Source organism: Triticum aestivum, chromosome 4A, assembly GCF_018294505.1.
Source record: "Triticum aestivum cultivar Chinese Spring chromosome 4A, IWGSC CS RefSeq v2.1, whole genome shotgun sequence".
NCBI classification, from domain to species: Eukaryota; Viridiplantae; Streptophyta; class Magnoliopsida; order Poales; family Poaceae; genus Triticum; species Triticum aestivum.
This window is the reverse complement of record NC_057803.1, coordinates 662,500,857-662,523,610: the sequence shown is the minus strand read 5'-3', so window position 1 is coordinate 662,523,610 and position 22,754 is coordinate 662,500,857. Positions and strand designations below refer to the sequence as shown.

At 46.7% G+C, this 22,754-nt stretch overlaps 2 protein-coding genes across 2 annotated transcripts; one reads left to right on the top strand and one right to left on the bottom strand.

Moving 5' to 3' along the window:
- Nucleotides 1-12,460: 12,460 nt before the first annotated feature.
- Nucleotides 12,461-14,383, bottom strand: LOC123087949 (uncharacterized). The gene is made up of 3 exons (XM_044510064.1): nt 14,296-14,383; nt 14,018-14,174; nt 12,461-13,076 (listed from the first exon to the last, which is right to left on the bottom strand). The coding sequence occupies exons 1-3, from the start codon at nt 14,329-14,331 to the stop codon at nt 12,685-12,687; spliced, it is 585 nt and encodes a 194-aa protein (XP_044365999.1). The 5' UTR covers nt 14,332-14,383; the 3' UTR covers nt 12,461-12,684.
- Nucleotides 14,384-15,405: 1,022 nt separating this feature from the next.
- Nucleotides 15,406-16,848, top strand: LOC123087947 (probable O-methyltransferase 2). Its single transcript, XM_044510063.1, has 2 exons — nt 15,406-16,232; nt 16,316-16,848. The coding sequence occupies exons 1-2, from the start codon at nt 15,435-15,437 to the stop codon at nt 16,613-16,615; spliced, it is 1,098 nt and encodes a 365-aa protein (XP_044365998.1). The 5' UTR covers nt 15,406-15,434; the 3' UTR covers nt 16,616-16,848.
- The last annotated feature ends 5,906 nt before the right edge of the window (nt 16,849-22,754 follow it).

Sequence of the window (22,754 nt, the reverse complement as noted above, 5' to 3'; positions counted from 1 at the left end):
AGAGCCCTGGCAACTCAGATGCCAAGGACAACAATGGCAGGTCACGCCGTAACAAGCACAAGCGCCGCATTAACGACGATAATACCGAGGATATGGAAGTTAACATAACCAAGAGCCCTGGCAACTCAGATGCCAAGGACAACAATGGCTCTAAACCCGGTCAATGGAAGAAGCCATTCAAAAGAAACCCTCCGGGCCCATCCAGTTTAGACCGGATACTCGATCACTCGTGCCAGATGCACGGCACCCCCGAACAACCAGCCAATCACACCAACAGGGATTGTTGGGTGTTCAAATAGGCAGGCAAGTTAAGTGCCGAAAATAGAGACAAGGGGCTGCATAGCGATGACGAGGAGGAGCCCCGGCCGCCGAACAACACAGGACAGAAGGGCTTCCCCCCGCAAGTGCGGACGGTGAACATGATATACGCAACCCATATCCCCAAAAGGGAGCGGAAGCGTGCTCTCAAGGACGTCTATGCGTTGGAGCCACTCGCCCCAAAGTTCAACCCATGGTCCTCCTGCCCAATCACCTTTGATCGAAGGGACCACCCCACTAGCATTCGTCACGGCGGATTCGCCGCATTGGTCCTAGACCCAATCATTGACGGATTTCACCTCACCAGAGTCCTCATGGACGGCTGCAGCAGCCTGAACCTGCTTTATCAGGATACAGTGCGAAAAATGGGTATAGATCCCTCAAGGATTAAACCCACAAAGACGACCTTTAAAGGCATCGTACCAGGTGTAGAAGCTAGCTGTACAGGCTCAGTTACACTCGAAGTGGTCTTTGGTTCCCCGGATAATTTCCGAAGCGAAGAGTTAATCTTCTACATAGTCCCATTCTGCAGTGGCTATCACGCCCTGCTCGGACGAACCGCATTCGCAAAATTCAATGCGGTGCCGCACTATGCATATCTCAAGCTCAAGATGCCAGGCCCTCGCGGAGTCATTACGGTCAATGGGAACACCGAACGCTCTCTCCGAACGGAGGAGCACACGTCGGCCCTGGCGGCAGAAGTACAAAGTAGCCTCTCAAGGCAATTCTCCAATCCGGCTGTTAAACGTCCGGACAACGTCAAGCGCGCCCGAAGTAACCTACAACAAAACCGGCTGGCACGTTCCGAGCAAGCATAGCAATGCGGCCCCAACCCCAGCCCTCGCCAGATGGTGATAGAGGTACCACGCGTACATAATTACGCTCTGGAAATATCATGGGCATAAGGGTAGGGGCACAACCACGGCATGCCTAGAATGCGGCTCAACCGCACTAGGGGCTCCCTATTCTGCTGTTTCCTTTTTTATATATACTTTCAGGACCCAACTATTCGGAAGGCCTGTCCGGCAATACACTCGCCGAACACACGATGCAACAGCCAGGGAGACAACAAGCCACGTCAAATGTCCAGGTGGTCTCTATAACGAGCTAAATACCTGTTTTACTTAAGGTCTCGCAGCTTGCCCCCGGAGGGGGACATGTCAAATAATCCCATCTCTTGCTTATCGCATTATTTGTATCGTTCTGCTTTCATAGCGGCCCTTTGTAATAAACAATACATAGCTCTTATCTATTATTGTATTCATTTATTTTTATACAAAAATGTTCAGTGATGACATTATGCAACCGTACACTTTGGTACGGCCAATACACTAGGGGCTTAAGTACCCCATAATACGGTGTGAGAAGACCGAACACTCTCATGAGTGCGGCACCCCGAACTTATAGCACTATATGCATCGGCTCCGAATCATGTCTTAGGTCAATAGTTGGGTTTGCCCGGCTCCCATGTTTTGGTACCTTACGTTCCGCAAAGTCGGCTAAGGTAGCGCTGGGAGAACTACTGCGATTGTGCCCCAGTTGAGCTGGGTTAACACCTTAGTAGAGAAAGCTAAAACTGACCGGCATGTTAGTGCGGGAGACCGGTCGCTGTTCGAGAGGTTTTTCGAGTCCCTAAAGACTTATGCCGCTTAGAGTGAGGAGCCGAATTTATCTGGCCTAGGCGTGGATAGCGCCCCGAACTCGGTCTTCCAAATACTAGGGGCTTCGCCGAAATTTAAAATTATAGAATTATATGGCTAAGTGAGAGTGATAAAGCATTATAAGTCCGATGGCCTTGTTCGTTGTGCTGAGCGCCTCCCTAGATGGACCCAAGAATGGGAACAAGAGCGCTCAGGTTTATCCCGAACACCCCAGCACTTGTGGCATGGGGGTAGAAGCCGATGACTTGCATCTCTCAGATTTCATAAACGGCCGCACAGAAGGTAATATTTTAAATTCAAAAAGCGTTGCTTAGCGCATCTGAACAAGTTTTCAGCGCACAGGATAAACACAAGTGAGTTTACTCAAAAATTATATCCATGGTACATTCCTCCGCCACAAGACGGGCATCCTTCAGGACACCCTCATAATACATCTCGGGATTGCGATGCTCCTTCCCCTCTGGTGGCCCATCCTTCACCAGCTTCTCAGCATCTAGCTTGCCCCAGTACACTTTAGCATGGGCAAAAGCCCTACGGGCGCCCTCGATACATATGGAATGCTTGATGACTTCAAGCCGTGGACAGGCATCCGCCAGCCGCCGCACCAGCCCAAAGTAGCTCAAAGGCAAGACCTCACCAGGCCACAGCCGGCCTATCAGGCCCTTCATGGCCTGTTTGGCTGCCTTATGAAGCTCGACCAGCTGCTACAGCTGGTCGCTCAAGGGCACCGGGTGTTCGGCCTCAGCATACTGGGACCAGAGCACTTTCTCCGTCGAGCTTCCTTCCTCGGCCCGATAGAATGCGGCGGCATCGGATACACTGCGGGGCAGATCTGCGAATGCTCCTGGAGAGCTCCGGATTCGGGTAAGTAACAGGTAATTTACTTTCACATGCTTGCTTTGCATAAAGAATGCCTTACCCGCCGCAATCCTTTTCATCGCCTCAATCTCTTGGAGGGCTTTTTGGGCTTCGGCCTTGGCAAATTTGGCGCTCTCAAGTGCCGAGGCAAGCTCGGACTCTCGAGTCTTCGAGTCAAGCTCTAACCTCTCATGTTTTTTCACAAGAGCATCGAGCTCTTGCCGCACCTCCGCCGCCTGCGCCTCTTGCTTCTCTCGCTCTGAGCGCTCCATGGCCGCATTATCTGTGGCCTTGGAAAGCGCTTCCTTCAGGGTTGCCACCTGAGTTGTGGCCCCTGCAACATTCACGTTGGTCCTGTCATTATTTGCAACCAGGTATTTCTATATACATTTACATACGGTATTACATACCCTCCTTGTCCTCGAGCTGCTTCTTGGCACGGCCGAGCTCGTTCTCGGACCGCTCGAGGTTCTGCTTCAATGCGTCGACCTCCGCAGTCAGTGCGGCAGAGGTCAGCAGCACAGCCTGCATTCCCATATCGACATATTTATGTTAGACTCCTGCGTATATTTTTTTAGATCCTTAGTCCGGCTTTTCTTTCGAACACTGAACTGAGCATCAGGGGCTACTGTCTATGCGGTAACATTTTTATATGTTTTGAATACATACCTCGAAGCGGTTGGATGGAGGCCGTCGGCGTTGTAGGCATGCCTTTCTTCCGAAGGCGCCACCTACCGGACTCTGGAACCGTTGTTGGTTCCGGAGCGGTGTCCGGCCCAGGGCCGGACTTAGATCCCTCTGGGGCTTTACCCCCTTTGGGCCTGGAGTCCGGGAGGTCGCCTTGCGACGCCTCCAGGACCACCTCCTCCTGGTTTAGTCCTTTTGGGGATTCCACCTCGGCGTCATCCATAGGGAGAGGGGAGGAGGCCGTCGGAAGTGAAGCGCTATTCACATCCGATGAATCCAGGGAGCCGCTCGACGAATCGCCGAGCTGAGCCTTGGGCGGACTACATGATTGAATTCGGCGTCAGAAGGTACCATACATTAGAGGAGCGCCATAAGTTATTCTGGTATCCGGATACTTACAATTTTGCCAGGGGCTTGACCCTGGATGGCCATTCCTCCCCGCCGTCTTCGGCATCGGAGGCATAGTCCGGCAGAAGGGTCCTCCCCTTCTTGGACCCTCCGGCCTCCCTAGTTGGGGCGGCCTTCCTTTTCTTTCCTCCCCCCGCTGGAGGGGGAGAGGCTTCTTCTTCCTCCTCCTCCTCGTCCTCAGAGGCGGAGGGTGCTTCGGGGTTGTCAGGCGATGAATCCGACACCACCAGGCGCCGGGAACTCTTTCGGGTCCCCGTGGCCTTCTTCTTGGCCTTCTTCTCCGGCACCATGTGAGGTACCGGAACCAGCAGCTTCGACATGCATGCGTCTGCTGGGCCTTCGGGCAAAGGGGCCGGACAGTCAAACTGTCCGGATGTCCTCTTCCAGTCCTGTCAAAGGAGCAGGAGTTTAGATCCTACATGGAATCAAACTATGAAAATCAAGTGTCCCGTGAAGGACTAAAAGCAAGCTTACTTCGGTGGCTTGGCGCTTGGCGCAGAATCCGCGATCCTCGGTGACGAGTGGGGAGACCTCGGAGCTCTTGAATAGCACCTTCGAAGCGTCTTCGTGCTTTGTTCGAAAAGCCGGGACAGAGTCTGGTGCTGGGCCGGGTCGAACTCCCACAAGTTGAAGGCCCGCCATTGACACGGGAGGATCCGGCGGAAGAGCATGACCTGGACTACGTTGACAAGCTTAACCTTCTTGTTCACCAGGTCTCGGACATAGGTTTGGAGTCCGGTCACCTCTTCCGGACTACCCCACAACAGGCCCGTCTCCTTCCAAGATGTGAGCCGAGTGGGGATGCCAGATCGGAATTCGGGGGCCGCTGCCCATTCAGGGTCACGCGGCTCGGTGATATAGAACCACCCCGACTGCCACCCTTTGATGGTCTCTACGAAGGCGCCCTCAAGCCATGTAACGTTGGCTATCTTGCCCACCATGGCGCCTCCGCACTCCGCTTGACGGCCGCCCATGACCTTCGACTTGACGCTGAAGATCTTCAGCCATAGGCCAAAGTGAGGCTGGATGCGGAGGAAGGCCTCACACACGACGATGAACGCCGAGATGTTGAGGATGAAATTCGGGGCCAGATCGTGCAAGTCCAGGCCGTAGTAGAACATGAGCCCCCGGACGAACGGGTGAAGAGGAAAGCCCAGTCCGCGGAGGAAATGGGGGAGAAACACGACCCTCTCATGGGGCCCAGGGGTGGGGATGAGTTGCCCCTCATCTGGAAGCCGGTGCGCGATGTCGTCAGACAAGTATCCGGCCTTCCTCAACTTTTTGATTTGCCCCTCCGTGACGGAGGAGGCCATCCATCTACCTCCCGCTCCGGACATGATTGGAGAAAGGTTGAGGTGGGAAGTGCGGACTTGGGCGCTGGAGCTCGAGTGCGCAGGCACTACAAGGAAACCCGCTATAAAGCAACAAAAATTCTACAACGTTTTGAGTATATGTTATAAAATTCAGAATAGATACACATATATGCGTTGTAGTATATGCGTTGGGATGCTCCGGCTTTGTAGCGGGGAGGAACGGCCAGTGGACAATCTTGCTGCGGCTCGGGATGAAGCAACCACGAGCTTCCTCCTCCTCCGGCTTCAGGTGAGTTGGTCCACTCCTCCCTATACTCTGGTTTGTGGCACATCAGGAGACATTGTTGTTCTGGTGGTCTTAGGATTTTCTATTGTCTGGGATCAAGTACCTGCTTGTTGAGGTCAATTTGATTTTGTTTTGCTGCCAAAGTGTCAAAGCAGAGGACGACCACATGCTGGACTGAGTCCTGATGTGTTGAGGCTTGGAAGGTCGGCATGGCCTCCAACCGTGGCAATACACCTACGCTGCTGCTGCCTTGCAAGTAGTGGCTGTAGGGAGGGATACTGAAGCCCATCTACGCAGTAACGAGTGTGTTTGAGGCAATTAGTACAAAAAAACCTAGGTATAGTTAAAAATTAGGTTAGGGTCTAATTAATACAGTATATATCTCCAAGGCCCTGATTATTTTCTTTTCCAATCTTTAGTATTCTCCTGTTTCAGGTTTTGACCATGGCCAACATATATTCTTTTAGGCTAATTACTAAATCAATCTAACGATGGTTCATGTGGCAGCTGAGGTGTAGCAACGGCAGTTTGAAGCAGCGGCCACGGGCATCTTTGGCGGCAAGGCTGTCGAGTGAAGGAAGTGCCGGTGTGGCGATTTGTGTTCTATTCTCCATCCTTTAAGCTCATAACAGATTTCTCCATCCTTTAAGCTCATAACAGAAGAAAGAACTGTACAATTGACTGTATCACTATTGTTTTATTCAGAAAAAAACATGTTCTGTATGCATGTATTGATGAATACTCCTCTTCACTCGATTGTGTTGTACGGAGTGAAAGCATCCAGTTGGGGTGGTCTGCAGCTGTGGTCGCCTCAGGGATAAATTCATTGAGCAAGATGTAAAGTTGCCAAGATATTAACTAGGACACACAGAATGGGACGGATATAGATTCTCTTCTTTTATTATATAGGAACTTGATGAAGCTTTACTTGTGTTGCGCTGTTCTAGAGATGCATGAGACACCTGTAACCTTTTTCCCTTTGCTTTGCAGCTGCACGCACCAACTTGACGTTGGGGGACACCATGGAAGGTATACACTCTCCCTCTCCTTACCGTACTACTGCTCATTGTGTTCATGACCATTGAGCTATGCTAGGTTCTATGCTGTTGTTGATGCAAATTTATAGGATTTGGGGCTGTAGGCTTCAATAGATATATTTAGCAATAAATAAATATGTCAGTTCACACAAAACTTTTTGACTGTAGGTGTACAAAATTAGCAATGGATCTCTAGGCTGGTGATGACCATGTAAATTTGTTTTAGTGGACTTGGGGCTGTAGGTTCATTCAAAAGCGTGGTGAGCACCTGTAGGTTTGTCTATTTCCTGTTGGATGACTCAAACCAACTAGAGCTAAATGTTTTTGTTCAGTTTCAGATGACAAACTGTTTTGGTTTAGTTTGCTAATTAAATGGAGAAGAGAAGAGAAGTAGCACAATAGGGCTTAGGCTACTGTCCATATAATGTTATTGAGCCATGTTGTTCTGCAGGCTATGTTGTATATTGTGGACTCTTTATTAGTCATCAATGATCACTAACACTCATGCCAGTATATTTTCAGAATCATAACAGGGACGTAGTTCTTTCTATAGTTCCAAGTTACGATCCTAAATTTAAACTCGATGGTGCTGAAATTAAAATGCATTTTGGGCAGTGTAATACAACACTTGCGAAAACTGAAGATTTCGTACAGAGTCGCAAAAACTGCAATCATATTGGTAATGCAGAAAAAAATATTGCATGGCCTTCAACTTTTGTACGTGTCTAATATCCTGCCTTTATCACTACTTACATCATGTCAATGCATTATGTTTTAACAATTTATTTTGTTAATTTTCTTTGTAGATTCAAAAGATATATGGATGATTATATGGTTGCGTAACAAGTATACTGCAATGATGATGACGACGACGATGACGACAGCAACGACGATGATATTCTGGTTCATGATGCTGATGCTGATGGATGCTTTCAATTTTAGTTAAGTTGTGGGATGTTCCTTTTGGATGATATTCCTCAGTTAGTTTTAGTTAATTTGTGGGGATGTTGATGGACAATTTTAGTTTACATTTTCCTATCAAGAAAATATTAGATTATGCATCACATTTGGATGATGTTCCTCTTGTAGTACCCATTGTTGTAATCCAATAGTTTTAACTGATATATGATTTCTTCCTCTTGTGAATATTTTCTCTTGTTTTTTTCCTCAGTTGATACACATAATTATCATCATTATGCGGAGCATTAATTTAATTGTTGGCATTATACAATATTATTCATGTTATATATGCACCAACACCTGAAGCCTTGCAAATTCTTTGTTGCCTAGCAATCACCAACGTATAGGAGTGTTGTAAAAATCGGTTTTATGTGTTGTACTCTTGCAACGGTCCCTTTTACCAACGGTAGTATAAGCGTTGCATTATGCGCTAGCAACGCCGGATAAGGCTACGCATCTGAATCTGTTGGTAAAGACCCTAACAACGCATATATGGACTTTTAGATACGGAAAAAAGCGTTGCTATAGGTGGGGTCATGTTGTAGTGAGGGATGGATAAGCAAAGGAGGAAGAAGGCGTAAATGGAAAGGGTGGATCCTTATCCTCTTATATGGGCGGCCGAAACTATAAGCCCTCACCAGCCTAATAAAACTCGCTTATCTCCCAAGCGCCGCGGTTAATGGCGCGGTTGGGTTACCCATGCCCGTATTGATGAGAATCCCGGAATAAGGGGACACGATCTCTGCTTTGACAAGACGTGCCAAGGAAACCGCCTCGCTAAACGCGCTGAGGTGGAACAGTAAAATGATTCGAATAAAGGCTTGGTCGCGGCGTGGTGTCACGCTGCGGAATACGTCAGCAGATTAGATTTGTTCAGATATTATTCTCTCTACGGTGGTATGTGGAACTTATTTTGCAGAGCCGGACACTATCCTTGTGTTCAACATCTTCTATGAAATATTCAGAGGAAGAACCCGCCTTGCAATGCCGAAGACAATTTGTGCACCGTACTCGTCGTCATTGAAGCCTGGTTCAGTGGCTACTGAGGGAGTCCTGGATTAGGGGGTGTCCGGATGGCCGGACTATGACCTTTGGCCAGACTCCCGGACTATGAAGATACAAGATTGAAGACTTCGTCCCGTGTCCGGATAGGACTTTCCTTGGCGTGGAAGGCAAGCTTGGCGATTCGATATGAAGATCTCCTCACATTGTAACCAACTCTGTGTAACCCTAGCCCTCTCCGGTGTCTATATAAACCGGAGAGTTTTAGTCCATAGGACGAACAACAATCATACCACAGGCTAACTTCTAGAGTTTAGCCTCTCTGATCTCGTGGTAGATCAACTCTTGTACTACCCATATCATCAATATTAATCAAGCAGGAGTAGGGTTTTACCTCCATCGAGAGGGCCCGAACCTGGGTAAAAACATCGTGTCCCTTGTCTCCTATTACCATCCGCCTAGACGAACAGTTCGGGACCCCCTACCCGAGATCCGCCAATTTTGACACCGACAAGGACCACTAGAGTTGCGACGATGTCGTCGAAGATCACATGGCGGCGGCGACATAGATCATGGGTATGATCAGGAAAAGCCACCATTGAGCGTGCTGCTCGAGGAGAACGCGATGCTAATTTTGCATGACAAGTGACCAAGAGATTACATGAGAAGAACAAGGAGTTGATGGAGCACGTGCAGTGGTGGCAGGGTGGTGCTGGATCGCGGATGGCTTGCGCAGCAGGACCGGTACGGTGAAGATGGAACGCCACACCATAATAATAAGAAAGGTGGTCGAGCCAGAGATGAGCAACTACACGCTCAATGGCATCATGTCCAGGTGAGCTTATTCTCTCGTTCCATTCTGTACTTGTTGGTCTTTTCTTTTCTTCTTTCAGATCTATGAGAAATATGATGTTTTGGTTTTATAGATTTCTTATCCTTTAGAAGAGTTTGTTTCGTGGATGATCTTGAATTGCGGATCATGAAAAGATGTAATGCTTAGGGATTTTGGTCAGATGATTTCAGGATCTTTTTTAGTTTTAGTATGCATCTGGATACCATTTGCATGATCAAATCTCAAAAGGTTGATAGTATTTGTGATATCTGAATCTGAAGAATACATATATACTGACATGTGGCTTTGCTTCTGCTAACGACAAAGTTGTACTTTACAACACCCAGTCTTGGATTTTATGCGATCGACTTCAAGTGGTACTTCTGCGGGTTACAAAGTATGGCTCACTATTAGTAACTGTGGCATGAAATTAAAGATCTAACCACAATTTTTTTTGCGGGTGGATCAAACCACAATCATAGGTACTGTTACGGCTGTTGCAGATAGATCATGTTGCTGAAATCATTTCCTACTGCAGATTTCCACAGCCATGCTCAAGCTTTACAACAGCGAGCTCTTGACGCACTTGCCGATCGAGCAAACCACCCACGTGGCAAATATCAAGGGTTATATCATAGTTTTCACTCTTAAAGGTTTCATTAACTTTATCCATTTCACTTGATCATTGTTTGATTCATCTGCTAGAATTGTCATCCGTAGCAATGTAGGTAAGAAATAATCAACCATTTTCTCTTCCATTCACATTTATTAGAAGGGGCGCTTATGGCTCTAAAATTGGCACATAGGAATGCATCAGCTGCCTCTATGACTTCATTATCACAGCTGGGGATTCCCTCGTGCAGGGAAGATATGTCAATTTGTAGATCGATATTAATTTGTTTCTATATTATGTATCCAAATTGTATTTTGTAGTTCATATGGGTTGAACATCACATTTTCTTTTAATTAGCTTCTGTTGAATCATATTGAACTCGAATTATGAATTAGAATGCCGAACTGGGCACTACTAGATGTGATAATATGCGACATGCGGCAACGTGGACTTTTCCAGGGAGTCGTCTGAACTAAAACAAAGCTCATGGATGATGATGGAGCATAAGAGAGAATTTTGTTTCATAGTCGTCAACCTCTTGACAAAAAAAATCACATTCACACAATAAGTGATGTCGTAAAATTATGTTTCCCCGTAGCAACGGACGGGCATTGTCCTAGTGGTCTAAAAAAAGATCACAACCCTGGAAATAAAAATGCTGAAATGTTGGGCCTGACACATGTGGTTGACTAAAATTAATAGGAAAAAATATAAAAAGGCTGAATTGTTGGGCTCAACCCATATAGACACCTAATCGGACCGGGCTGAATCTTATCAACGACCTTTTCAATTGGTCACAATTTTGCCACGTCAGATTGCCACGTCGGATCCGACATGGCCTAGGTAGACAGCCAGTGACCAAAACAAAAAGTCATGGGTTCAACGACCTTCTATTTTGGTCGTAAACGTCTACGACCTTCTCACAGAGAAGGTCGTTAATTTCAGTTTACGACCGCCAGCTTTTGACCTTCTGTTTTTGGTCACAAAAAGGTCGCAAATGAAAAACAATGATCTTTCAGTGACCAATAGTCAAGGTCACAAGTTGACATATTTCTTGCAGTGTCTTCAAACTTCAATGTCCATTTAGTTCAATTTCAGTTTACAAACAATCAGTGAATCTTTGAATGGCTCCTACTCTTTCTAGCAATCATAGGCAGTGGCATTTACAACAAATCTTCAGATTTCTTATAAAAAGCAGAGGGCAAAAAAATACCTTGGTGCAGCTGTGCCGTGGTTTGTGGAGGGGTCAGTGGTGGAGGCTAGAGGATGGATCCCGGAGGCGGACTGGCGCCTTGCGGAGGAGAGGGTTGGACGCCCGGACCAGAGGCAGACCAGCTGTCCAGTTTGCGAAGGGGAGGCGGAGGGCGGGAGCCGGGAGGGCAGTGTCCGACCCAAAGGCCGAGAGGAGGGGACAGGGGAGGGAGAGGGCCAGCTAGAGGGGTGGAGAGGGAGCGAGGGGAGGGAGAGGGCCGTCTGGACCTGGAATCGCCGCCGCCGCCGCAGCATCGTTAGGTTTGAGAATTGAGAATCGGGGGAGGGAGAGGTGCTCGGCTGCTCGCCCGCGTGCCTAACCAGATAGCGCTCGGTCCTTGGTCTCGTTTGCTGCGTGCCTCACGACGCTCGGTTCTCAATTTGGGCTGGATTAATTCCTGGGCCAATATACCATATATGTATTAAAAACAATTATAGGCCAAAATCTTGGGTATTCCAGGGAATTCCCAGGAAGACCCCCAGCTCCGCCACTGGAGAAAGGGAGGACGACACCGGCACTTTGCGAGTTTTTTTGTGCGTGAACTTTGTGAAGATTTCAGCCAGTCGTTCAGTTGAGAATGGGATAGAGCCGGCGACGTGGTGCGGTAGAAGCGCCGGCGGGGAGACGGTTGGTGGGATTCTTGGGGTGATTACCATTGAAAAAACTAGAGCACGCTATAACGCGCTAATAACGGATTTTAAGCTGGCACTATTTTACTATAGCACACTATTTTTCTCACTAGTGATTACCGACCGTAGCATCAACATGTCACCGAAGGAGGCAACGTCTGCCTACTTTCTTTGCTTGTCGTGGATCTATGCGTGAACATGGTGTCTCCTAAACTACATTGGAAAAAATATATTAAAGAGTAGTTTGTTGTCAAAGAACATAAGCATGTTTTTTTACCTTCTATATGAGTACCATATCCGTGGAAGCAAATATTTTTTTTTTAGTTTTGCTTCAGTACACACCCCTCCCCCACCTAAAAGTCTGCAATATTCTTAAAGTTATTTAAAAGGTGTATTCTTGTACATTCATGATCAACTAATTCTAATCTCAATTCCCTCAAAGGTTCAAACAAGAGATCAGAACAATCCAATCATTTTTATTGAAGGGGTAACTTCTAATCTCCACCTTTAATCAGCATCGGAATCTATAAACTTTTCTAAGGGGGTGTAACAAAGAAAAACTCAATTTTTTAAAAAGAAAAATAAGGTTTAAAATCCCAGCCTATGATGGCAATGCACACAACCATTTTATTTATTAAAATTGATGCAAGGCAACAAGGCCAAAGTCATCAACAAGCGGAGTACATAGCATAGACAACTACAACAGAACCATTACATGAGAAACATATTTCAAATCTTTTTCGTGCTTTGACATGTACGCCGTTATAAGTTTATCTGGATTCTCATCATGTTCTAATCACGTGACATTGTAAATTTATCAGGATCATCTCAATGTTCTGACCCATAAGACATTGTAACCTTTTCTCGGTCATCTTCATGTTCTGACCCATATGACATTGTAAGTTTATCAGGATCTTCTTCATATTGTGACCCATATGACATTGTAAGTTTTTCTGGATCCTCTTCATGTTGTGACCCATATGACATTGTAAGTTTATCTGGACCCTCTTCAAGTTCTGGCTCATATGACATTGTAAGTCTTTTTGGATCCCCTTCATGTTCTGACTCAGATAGCTCCTTTAAACCATATTCAACTTCAGATGCAATATGAACATGTTTATCTCCATTATCATCTTCTAGTTTGCCTCTTCCATATCCTGGTCTAATTTTCCGCAGTCCTTTGACAAACTTGAGGTCATTGGATCCAATAGTAATGTCATCTAGAGAGGAACACACGGGATGCACGTATGAAAAGATAATGATTATGAGTAGTTTCATAGTGGTAAGAACAAGTAGCAGAAATTCAAATATATAGGCACTGAACGCATGCAAACACAATAATTATGCTAAATAAATAGACTGTATTGTGGCAATCTATCTGTACATTAGAGTCATCACAACAACAACAATAACAACAACCACCCAAACCAAACACATGTTTGCAGTATGCTTAGAGAAATAAATGAAATTAATCATTGATATCCGTATGCGTATGGAAGAGATAGATTGAAACACAATCTTTTACCATATCTAGTGAACATTGTATTCTATGCATCTAGACATTCATTAATCCCAAAAAAAAATCTATTAGTTTTACTCTTGAACTATATATGGCGTAGGTTTAATTTACAGCCAGGTCCAAAACCATAAAACATCAATTATATATCAAAACCATTGAATGTACATAGAATACGTTTTGTGATATTTCTGTGCATTAGAGTCATCACAATAACAAAACGAACCAAACTCACGTTTGTGCAGTATACATGGAGAAATAAATGAAACTAATATTTGATATGCATATGCCAGTGAAAGGGCTAGACTGAAACACAATCTTTTATTTTAGTAAACAATGTCTTCTATTTCATCTTTCATCTAAACATTTATTAATCCCCATTTTTTTTACTTTTTTTACTCTTCAACTATTGCTTGGGTTTAATTCTCACTCAGCTCCGAAACCAGTAAGTTATACAATCAATTATGAAACCAATGAAACCAGGATCACCAAGGTTAGTTTGTCTGTTTTGCCACATGACAACTGGGTGGAATAGAAGAGTCATCGTGCACGCCTGCACACGCGCGTGTGGAGAGAGAGAGAGAGAGAGAGAGAGAGAGAGAGAGAGAGAGAGAGAGAGAGAGAGAGAGAGAGAGAGAGAGAGACCATCTTGTTGGGCTATCAAGTCGCTGATAGCTGGGGGCATTGGAGTTTTGGGAAGCACTGCCTCCCAGTTCTTCGTCAGCGTTAACGATCGCGAGTTTGGTGATGTCGTCATGGCAGCATCAATGAACCTCGCATGCTGACTGTCTCCTCCAGCAATCTGCATTCATCACAACGAGTTAGAACGTGTACACGAACTACATGGCTATGAAATTCGTCAGTGCAGAAAGATCTGATAGAAGCATATGCATGCCATATAAACCAGTGCTTCCTATACTCACCAAAATAAGTGATATTAGTGGCAGTAATAAGTCCATGGCGTGTGTGTTGTTATGTGTTGCATCGCCAGATAGACGGGGGTCCTATTTATAGTCCACAGAGGGAGCCACTGGCATAAATTATTGCTTAGGAATTAATATAAATGCGTAAAAAGGGTTTTAGCTCAATCCAAGATTCACTAACACTGCAAGCTGGCCTATACTGAGCACTGACGTGAGTGGCTCATCAACATGATTTAAAAATAAACGGTGGATTGGACACCGTTTTTTTTTTCAATGCAGTGCATTGGACACTGACCATTTGTTGCGTGCGTTCCTTGTGTTTGTTTCTTTATTAGAGTATAAGACCTGTGGTTGTGTAATCATCTATCGATCAGATATGCTGAACGATATACCCTGCCGACAGATGTGAGCAAATGAACATTAAATGGGCCATTGTCTCGTAAGATGTTAGCTGGTCTGAGAATCTTGATGTATTTTTTTTATCATCTTTGAGATAGTGTTTGTACTTTCGGTGAACTTTGATAAGTCTTACTAAGTCAGCGACTATTAATATGGATAGGAGGGATTGAGGGAATATCATTTCTGTTTTGCATCCAAATAGTCGACCATCCAGACATTTCTGTAGTGCTGCAAACTTGTGTGTGTGGATGTGGTTCGAAGAAAAAACGTGTGCGTGTAGGAGTGCATATTGCATATCATTAAACACATATTTATATTTTATTGTCTCGTGTGTCGCGTGTGACTGATTTGAGTCCCATATACAGTTACATATTCATACTTTATATACCCACGCGTGCCGCGTGATTTATTTTAGCTGTCACCTTTGCCTCCACGGTTATCAAAACATGAATACGTTCGCTGCTCCTCAGCAGTAGCTGAGCTACCGATGCTGATAGGCTAGTGCTACCTACTCCCTCCGTTCTAAAAAAGATGACCCAACTTTGTACTAGATGACCCAACTTTGTATTATAGTTAGTACAAAGTTACGTCATCTATTTTGGAACTGAGGGAGTATGTACTATCAACATTTGCATAGACACCAGTGAGCTCTCAAAGCAAGCAATATATAGCACCACACACTCGTCATAGAAGTATAGAACTGAACATAAAATGGGAGAGTGACCAGAAAGAGAGTAGAGATGGCACAGACCATAGAGGTACCCACGGATGCTGAGCTGCTGCAGGCACAGGCAGATCTGTGGCGCCACAACCTCTACTACCTCTCCTCCATGGGTCTACGCTGCGCCGTCGAGCTCGAGATTCCGACTGCCATTCACCGGCTCGGCGGGGCCGCCTCGCTGCTCGACCTGATGTCCGCGCTGTCCCTTCCCTCGGTTAAGATGCCATTTCTCCGACGGGTCATGCGCGTGCTCGTTACGTCAGGCGTCTTCGCCGCCGACAACGACTCCGGGTCTGAGGCGATCTACTGCCTCACACCGTTGTCCCGCATCCTGGTGCATGGTGTCGTAGCGGATGAGCACCACAGCCAGAAGTATTTTGTACTCGGTGTGACCTCGCCGCATTACACGGAGGCGGCGATGGGGCTGGCTAGCTGGTTCAAGAAGGACCATGAGCCACCGGTCCCGTCACCCTTTGAGGACATCTGCGGGGTGCCGCTCTGTGATGACAGAACGCCGCTCCTAGACAAGGAGTTGGACGATGTTGTCACTCAAGGCTTGGCTGCCCACGACAACCTGGGGATTGCCACTGTAATGCGGGAGTGCCATGACCTTTTCAAAGGGCTAGACTCATTGACTGACTGCGGCGGTGGTGATGGTACGACGGCGAGAGCCATCATCAAGGCTTACCCGCACATCAAGTGCACTGTGCTAGACCTTCCGAAGGTGGTCGACAAGGCCCCAGCAGATGGTGTCGTTACCTATGTCGCAGGTGACTTGTTCCATTCCGTCCCATCATCACAAGCTGTGATGCTCAAGGTAGATAGTAACAATGCTTAAATTTTTGTTTTACAAAAATCATCATTCGGAACTTGATCTTAATGCTTTGCATGTTATTGCAGCTTGTGCTACACTTCTGGAGCGATGAGGATTGTGTGAAAATCCTAGCTCAGTGCAAGAAGGCCATTCCTTCGCGCGAGGAGGGAGGGAAGATAATAATCATTGAAATTGTGGTTGGACCTTCCTTAGGGCCAATAATGTTTGAAGCCCAACTCCTTATGGATATGCTCATGATGGTGAACTCAAAAGGGCGTCAACGGGATGAAAATGACTGGAGCAAATTATTCGTTGAAGCGGGGTTCACGGACTACAAAATTGTGAAGAAACTAGGAGCTCGATGTGTCATTGAGGTCTATCCATAAGATATTGTGCTATAGGCACATGAATAAAGGGAGTGCCTATTACCATAAATGTAAGTTGCATGGACTGTAAGTAGTTTAAGTGCCCAGCTTAATCCACTGCTTTATGGTCCATGCAATGTTGGCTTTGGGAAGTAATGAAGCACTTGGTGTGCATCTTCTGTCATGTTGCTAAAGATGGTTTGTTGTATGTCATCGATCTATTATATGTTTTATTAAGAAAAACATTCTTGACCCTTCTGGCAGCTTTTGCCGAGTACTGGACTCAATAAAGGTACCCTTTCCCGAAAAAGGCTTTCGCCCCGCTTTATAAATAAAGCAAACCGCGAAGAGCACACATACAAGCACTAGTCCAGAACACAAACACCCATGTCTCACGGGAAGAAGTACAAATGTTCTGCGGAGGGCACAACTCAACAAGCCCTAATAAAAAAGAAAACAGGAGGGGCCGGAGGGACCAGAGACAAGTCCAGCGCCTAATCAGGTTCCGGCGGTGGCGGGGGGGGGGGGGGGGGCGGAGGCGACAGACCAACGGCCATCGAGCGGAGGTCGGCGATGAAGGCAAAGATGACGTCCCGGTCCTGAGGGCGGCTAAGCGGCCGCCAGAGCTGCAAGTAACCAGACAGTTTGAAGAGAGCGTCAGTAGCCCGTCGAAGAGGAATGTGCTGGATCACAAGTCTATTGCGGACCATCCAGAGGGTCCACGCGAGAGCCCCAATCAAGCCACCTAATGTGGTGAGAAGGCAATGGGGCAGCCTGGAGTTCGGCGAATAGGTCGGGGAAGTTGGTGTGGCACGAGTTGCCACCGACCACCTCTCTAAAGCAGCTCACAAATTGAGCGGACACACAAGAGAAGAAGATGTGATTTGAGTCTTCGGGGACACAGCGGGCAAAGGCCAGACCCAGGGTGATTTCGCTTGCGGGCCTCCACCCCAGACGGGGTCCGTCCATGGAACCATTGCCACATGAAGATCCGGATCTTCTGGGGCAGGCGGATGCACCAAATCACCGTGAGGGGGGAGGGGCGATGGAAGGGGCAATGGCCTGGTAGAGGGACTTGGTGGAGAATTGGCCTAACGGCTCAAGATGCCACCTAACCTGGTCCGGGCACTAGTAGAAAAAGGTTCTAATGTGCAGCTCATTAGTCCCGGTTTGTATTTGAGCTGGCACTAATGTGACCATTAGTGCCGGTTCCAACGGCTAGGCGGGTGGCCTCATTAGTACCGGTTCGTAGTGAACCTTTAGTACCGGTTCGTGCCACGAACCCGTACTAAAGAGGTGGTGACCTTTAGTACGGGTTGGTGGCTCCAACCGGTACTAAAGACCCCCCCCCTTAGTACGGGTTCGTGCCACCAACCCGTACTAAAGGGGTGAGCTGCCACCCGCAGTGCACAATGTTTAGTCCCACCTCGCTAGTTGAGAGGAGTTCGCACTGGTTTAGTCCCACCTCTCTAATCAGGCCTTTGTGGGCCTATTGCAAGTCTTCTGCCCTGTGGGCCCTACCGGGTCGTATGGGCCTGCATCCTGGCCCAACTAGAGGTTGGGTTTCTAGTCATATGTAGGTCGTGTCGGCCCAGTAGGTGGGTTGTTTTTGTTTTATTTCAAAAAAAAATTAAAATCCTTTAGACCACGGCGCGCCTCGTGCCACATGGTGGTGCTTTAGTGCCGGTTCGTGCTGAACCGGGACTAAAGGGGGTCCTTTAGTCCCCACACTTTAGTGTCGGTTGCAGCAACCGGCACTAAAGGCCCCTACAAACCGGTAATATAGCTCCATTTTCTACTAGTGGGGCCCACGTCCACAACTGGCTTGTGGAGAAAAACACAATCAAGTAACTCACGCCAGCCGGCTGTCTCCGGGGGACCGGACGGCCTCTGGAAAGCGAGGCGCTCTAAGTCAATAAGGGCCCTCTCTACTAAAATGGATGGGTCGACGGCAATGGATAAGAGGGCGGGGAAGCGAGCTGCGAAGGGGGCATCGCTAGCCCATCGGTCAAACCAGAACAGAGGCGCAGCCCCAGATCCAACTGGGATGGAAGTCACAATGCGGGGGACTAGGAGTAGTTGGACAACCGACTGCCAGAACTGGGAACCGCCAGATCTCTGACAGAAGGCAAGGGGTTGTCCACGCACGTACTTGTTCCGAATGATGTCTAACCAGAGGCCGCCATGCGCTTGCGAAATGCGCCAGAGCCAGCGGGATAGAGGGCAAGGTTCATGCACTTAGAGCACATGATACTGAGTCATCCTTGTTCCCGAGGCTTGCAAATGTTAGGCCAGCTAACCATGTGGTATTTTTGCTTATTATTATCGCCTGCCCAGTAGAACCCAGACTAGACTTTGGCGATCTCATGGTGCAGAGTCTCGTGAAGGTTGTAGAAGCTCATGAGGAACAAGAGGAGGCTGGAGAGGGAAGAGTTAATGAGGATCGTCCGGGCCGCCTTCGATAGCCACCTACCCTGCCAGGGCTCAATGCGCGTTTGCAGCTTGGCCACGGTCGGGCGCAAGTCCGCGCCGGTAAGCCTAGAGTCACTAATGGGCGTCCCCAAGTAGGTCGTGGGGAAGGAGCCCAGGCGGCAGTTCAGTTGGTTGGCAATGCTCCAGCAATCCTCCGGAGAGTAGCACATCACTATCACGTCGCTCTTGTCGAAGTTGATCTTGAGGCCAGACATTTGTTGGAAGCAAAGGAGGAGGAACTTAAGTTTAGAGATGTCCGTCTTCGAGCCTTCGACCATGATGATGGTGTCATCGGTGTACTGGAGAAGGGAGATCCCGGCGCCGCTGGCCAGGTGGGGGGTGATCCCACGAATATGACTCGCAACCTTAGCCTTGTCTAGGATGGCGGCCAGCGCATCCACCACCATGTTGAACAGGAATGGGGAGAAGTGGTCGCCTTGTCTAACCCCACTGAGAGTGGGGAAGTAAGGGCCGATCTCCCCATTGATGTTCATGGCAGTGCGACCGCTGGACACCATCTGCATCACCCGGGTGATCCAACGGTCGTCGAAGCCCTTCCGGAGCAGAACTTCCTGAAGGAAGGGCCAGCTAATAGTATTGTACGCCTTATGGAAGTCGATCTTTAGGAAGACCGCCTTGAGGTGTTTAGTCCGGACCTCATGGAGGACTTCATGGAGGAATAACACCCCATCCAGAATATACCGTCCTTGAATGAAGGCGGTCTGGTTGGGGTGGGTAATGTGGTCGGCGAGCAGGGTTACCCTATTGGCGTACCCTTTAGCCAGAATCCAGAAGATCACGTTGATAACCGTGATCGGCCGGAACTGACGGATGTCGGACACCCCAGCTACTTTGGGAATGAGCGAAATGACCCCGTAGTTGAGGCGTCCAAGGTTGATGGGCCCCATGTAGAACTCGTCGAAGATGGCCATGATCTCAGGCTTAATCACATTCCAGAAGGACTGGAAGAATTTAACCGGAAGACCATCCGGGCCAGGGCCCGAGGTAGGGTTCATGCCTCTCATGGCAGCCCAGACCTTGCCCTTGGAGAAGGGGGCCATGAGCGCCGCGTTCTCCTCTGCGAAGACTAACTAGTTGTCGGTCCAACAATCTAGGGCCAGAGATAGTCTGCCGCAAGGAAGTTAATATCCGAAAATCGTGTTAAAATTTCAGCGCAATCGGAGTTACGGATCTCCGGATATTTAAGAAACGGTTTTCGGCGAGAAAACAAGAACGTGAAACAGAAGACAACACACACACACACACACACACACACACACACACACACAGAGAGAGAGAGAGAGAGAGAGAGAGAGAGATCCAATCTCGGAGGGCCTCTCGCCCCTCCGGGTACCATGGAGGCCAAGGTCCATAGGGGAAAACCTCCTCTCATCTAGGGGGGAGGCCAAGCAAGAAGAAGAAGGAGGGGGCTCTCTCCCCCTCTCTCCCGGTGGCGCTGGAGCACCGCCGGGGCAACCATCATAACGACAATCTACACCAACAACATCGCCACCGTCAACACCAACTCTCTCCCCCTCTATGCAGCGGTATAACAGCTCTTCTCCCCGCTGTAATCTCTACTTAAACATGATCCTTAATGCTACATATTATTATCTAATGATGCATTTCCATCCTATGATATTTGAGTAGATTCGTTTTGTCCTATGGGTTGATCGATGATCGTGATTGGTTTGAGTTGTATGTTTTATTTTGGTGCTGTCCTATGGTGCCCTCCGTGTCACGCAAGTGCGTGAGATTACCGATGTAGGGTGTTGCAATACGTTCATAATTCTCTTATAGTGGGTGGTGAGAGTGACTTAAGTTTATACTCGAGTAAGGGGGTTGTTGCGTATGGGAGTAAAGATGACTTGATACTTAATGCTATGGTTGGGTTTTACCTTAATGATCTTTGATAGCTCCGGATGCTTGCTAGAGTTCCAATCATAAGTACATATGATACAAGTATGGAAAGTTTCGGGGGGATAGACCCCGGGTACCTTCACCAACACTTAAAGAGATTTCAAGACATCGTGGCAGGCGATCCCCTCAGGCCGACTGGTTAAGCGGCTAGCTACCAGAGCCGGCCGGTGCCACGTAACCGGCCTCTAGAAGAGGCGCACTCCTATGGATCCGGTTGGTAACAATGCTTATAGAGGAACCTGTTGGTAACAATGCTTATAGAGGAAACTTTAATTATAGACCATTTCCTAGTAATTCCTCTAATAATTATGGGAATTCCTACAATAATTCTTATGGTAATTTTAATAAGATGCCCTCTGATTTTGAAAATAGTGTGAAAGAATTTATGGTCTCTCAAAAGAATATTAATGCCTTGCTTGGAGAAAAAATTGCTTAAGGTTGATGATTTGGCTAGGAATGTTGATAGACTTTCGTTTGATGTTGATTCTTTGAAACTTGGATATACTCCTCCTAAGCATGATATCAATGAGTCTCTCAAAGCTATGAGAATTTCCATTGATGAGTGCAAAGAAAGAACCGCTAGATTGCGTACTAAGAAAGATTGCTTTGTTAAAGCGTGTTCTTCTAATTTCCATGAAAATAATGATGAAGATCTAAAAGTTATAGATGTGTCCCCTATTAAATCCTTGTTTTGCAATATGAATCTTAATAATGATGGGACTGGAGATGAGTCAACTTTAGTTAAAAGGCGTCCCAATGATTCAGAGTTTTTAGATCTTAATGCTAAATTTGGTAAAAGTGGGATTGGAGAGGTCAAGACTTTAAATAGCATTGAACCCACTATCTTGGATTTCAAGGAATTTAATTATGATAATTGTTCTTTAGTTGATTGTATTTCCTTGTTGCAATCCGTATTGAATTCTCCTCATGCTTATAGTCAAAATAAAGCATTTACCAAACATATTGTTGATGCGTTGATGCAATCTTATGATGAAAAACTTAATTTGGAAGTTTCTATACCTAGAAAACTTAATGATGAGTGGGAACCTACTATAAAGATTAAAATTAAAGATTATGAGTGTTTTGCTTTGTGTGATTTTGGTGCTAGTGTTTCCACAATTCCGGAAACTTTATGTGATATTCTAGGTTTCCATGAACTTGATGATTGCTCTTTAAATTTGCACCTTGCGGATTCCACCATTAAAACGCCTATGGGAAGGATAAATGATGTTCTTATTATTGCAAACAGGAACTATGTGCCCGTAGATTTTATCGTTCTTGACATTGATTGCAATCTTTCATGTCCTATTATTCTTGGTAGACCTTTCCTTAGAACGATTGGTGCGATTATTGATATGAAGGAAGGGAATATTAGATTCCAATTTCCATTAAGGAAAGGCATGTAGCACTTTCCAAGAAAGAAAGTCAAATTACCTTATGAATCTATCATGCGAGCTACTTATGAATCAAGTGCTAAAGATGGCACTAGTTAGATCTATCCTCGCTTTTATGCCTAGCTTGGGGCGTTAAACAATAGCGCTAGTTGGGAGGCAACCCAATTTTATTTTAGTTTCTTTGTTTTTGCTCATGTTTAGTAATAAATCTTGCATATACTCTCTGGTTAGATGTGTTTTCTTGTTTTAATTAGTGTTTGTGCCAAGTAGAACCTATAGGATAACCTATGGTATGAGTTAATTTGATTCTGCTGAAAAACAGAAACTTTGCGCTCACGAGAAAACATTCAATAAATCACAGAAACGTGCTTTTG

Excerpts from the sequence above, each read along its gene's own strand:
- LOC123087949 (XM_044510064.1), bottom strand. The coding sequence starts at position 14,331 with ATGGACTTATTACTGCCACTAATATCACTTATTTTG. Across the intron at positions 14,175-14,295 it reads CACTAATATCACTTATTTTG|ATTGCTGGAGGAGACAGTCA; the intron begins GTGAGTATAGGA and ends TGATGAATGCAG. Across the intron at positions 13,077-14,017 it reads CTTGATAGCCCAACAAGATG|ATGACATTACTATTGGATCC; the intron begins GTCTCTCTCTCT and ends GTTCCTCTCTAG.
- LOC123087947 (XM_044510063.1), top strand. The coding sequence starts at position 15,435 with ATGGCACAGACCATAGAGGTACCCACGGATGCTGAGCTGCTGCAGGCA. Across the intron at positions 16,233-16,315 it reads CACAAGCTGTGATGCTCAAG|CTTGTGCTACACTTCTGGAG; the intron begins GTAGATAGTAAC and ends ATGTTATTGCAG.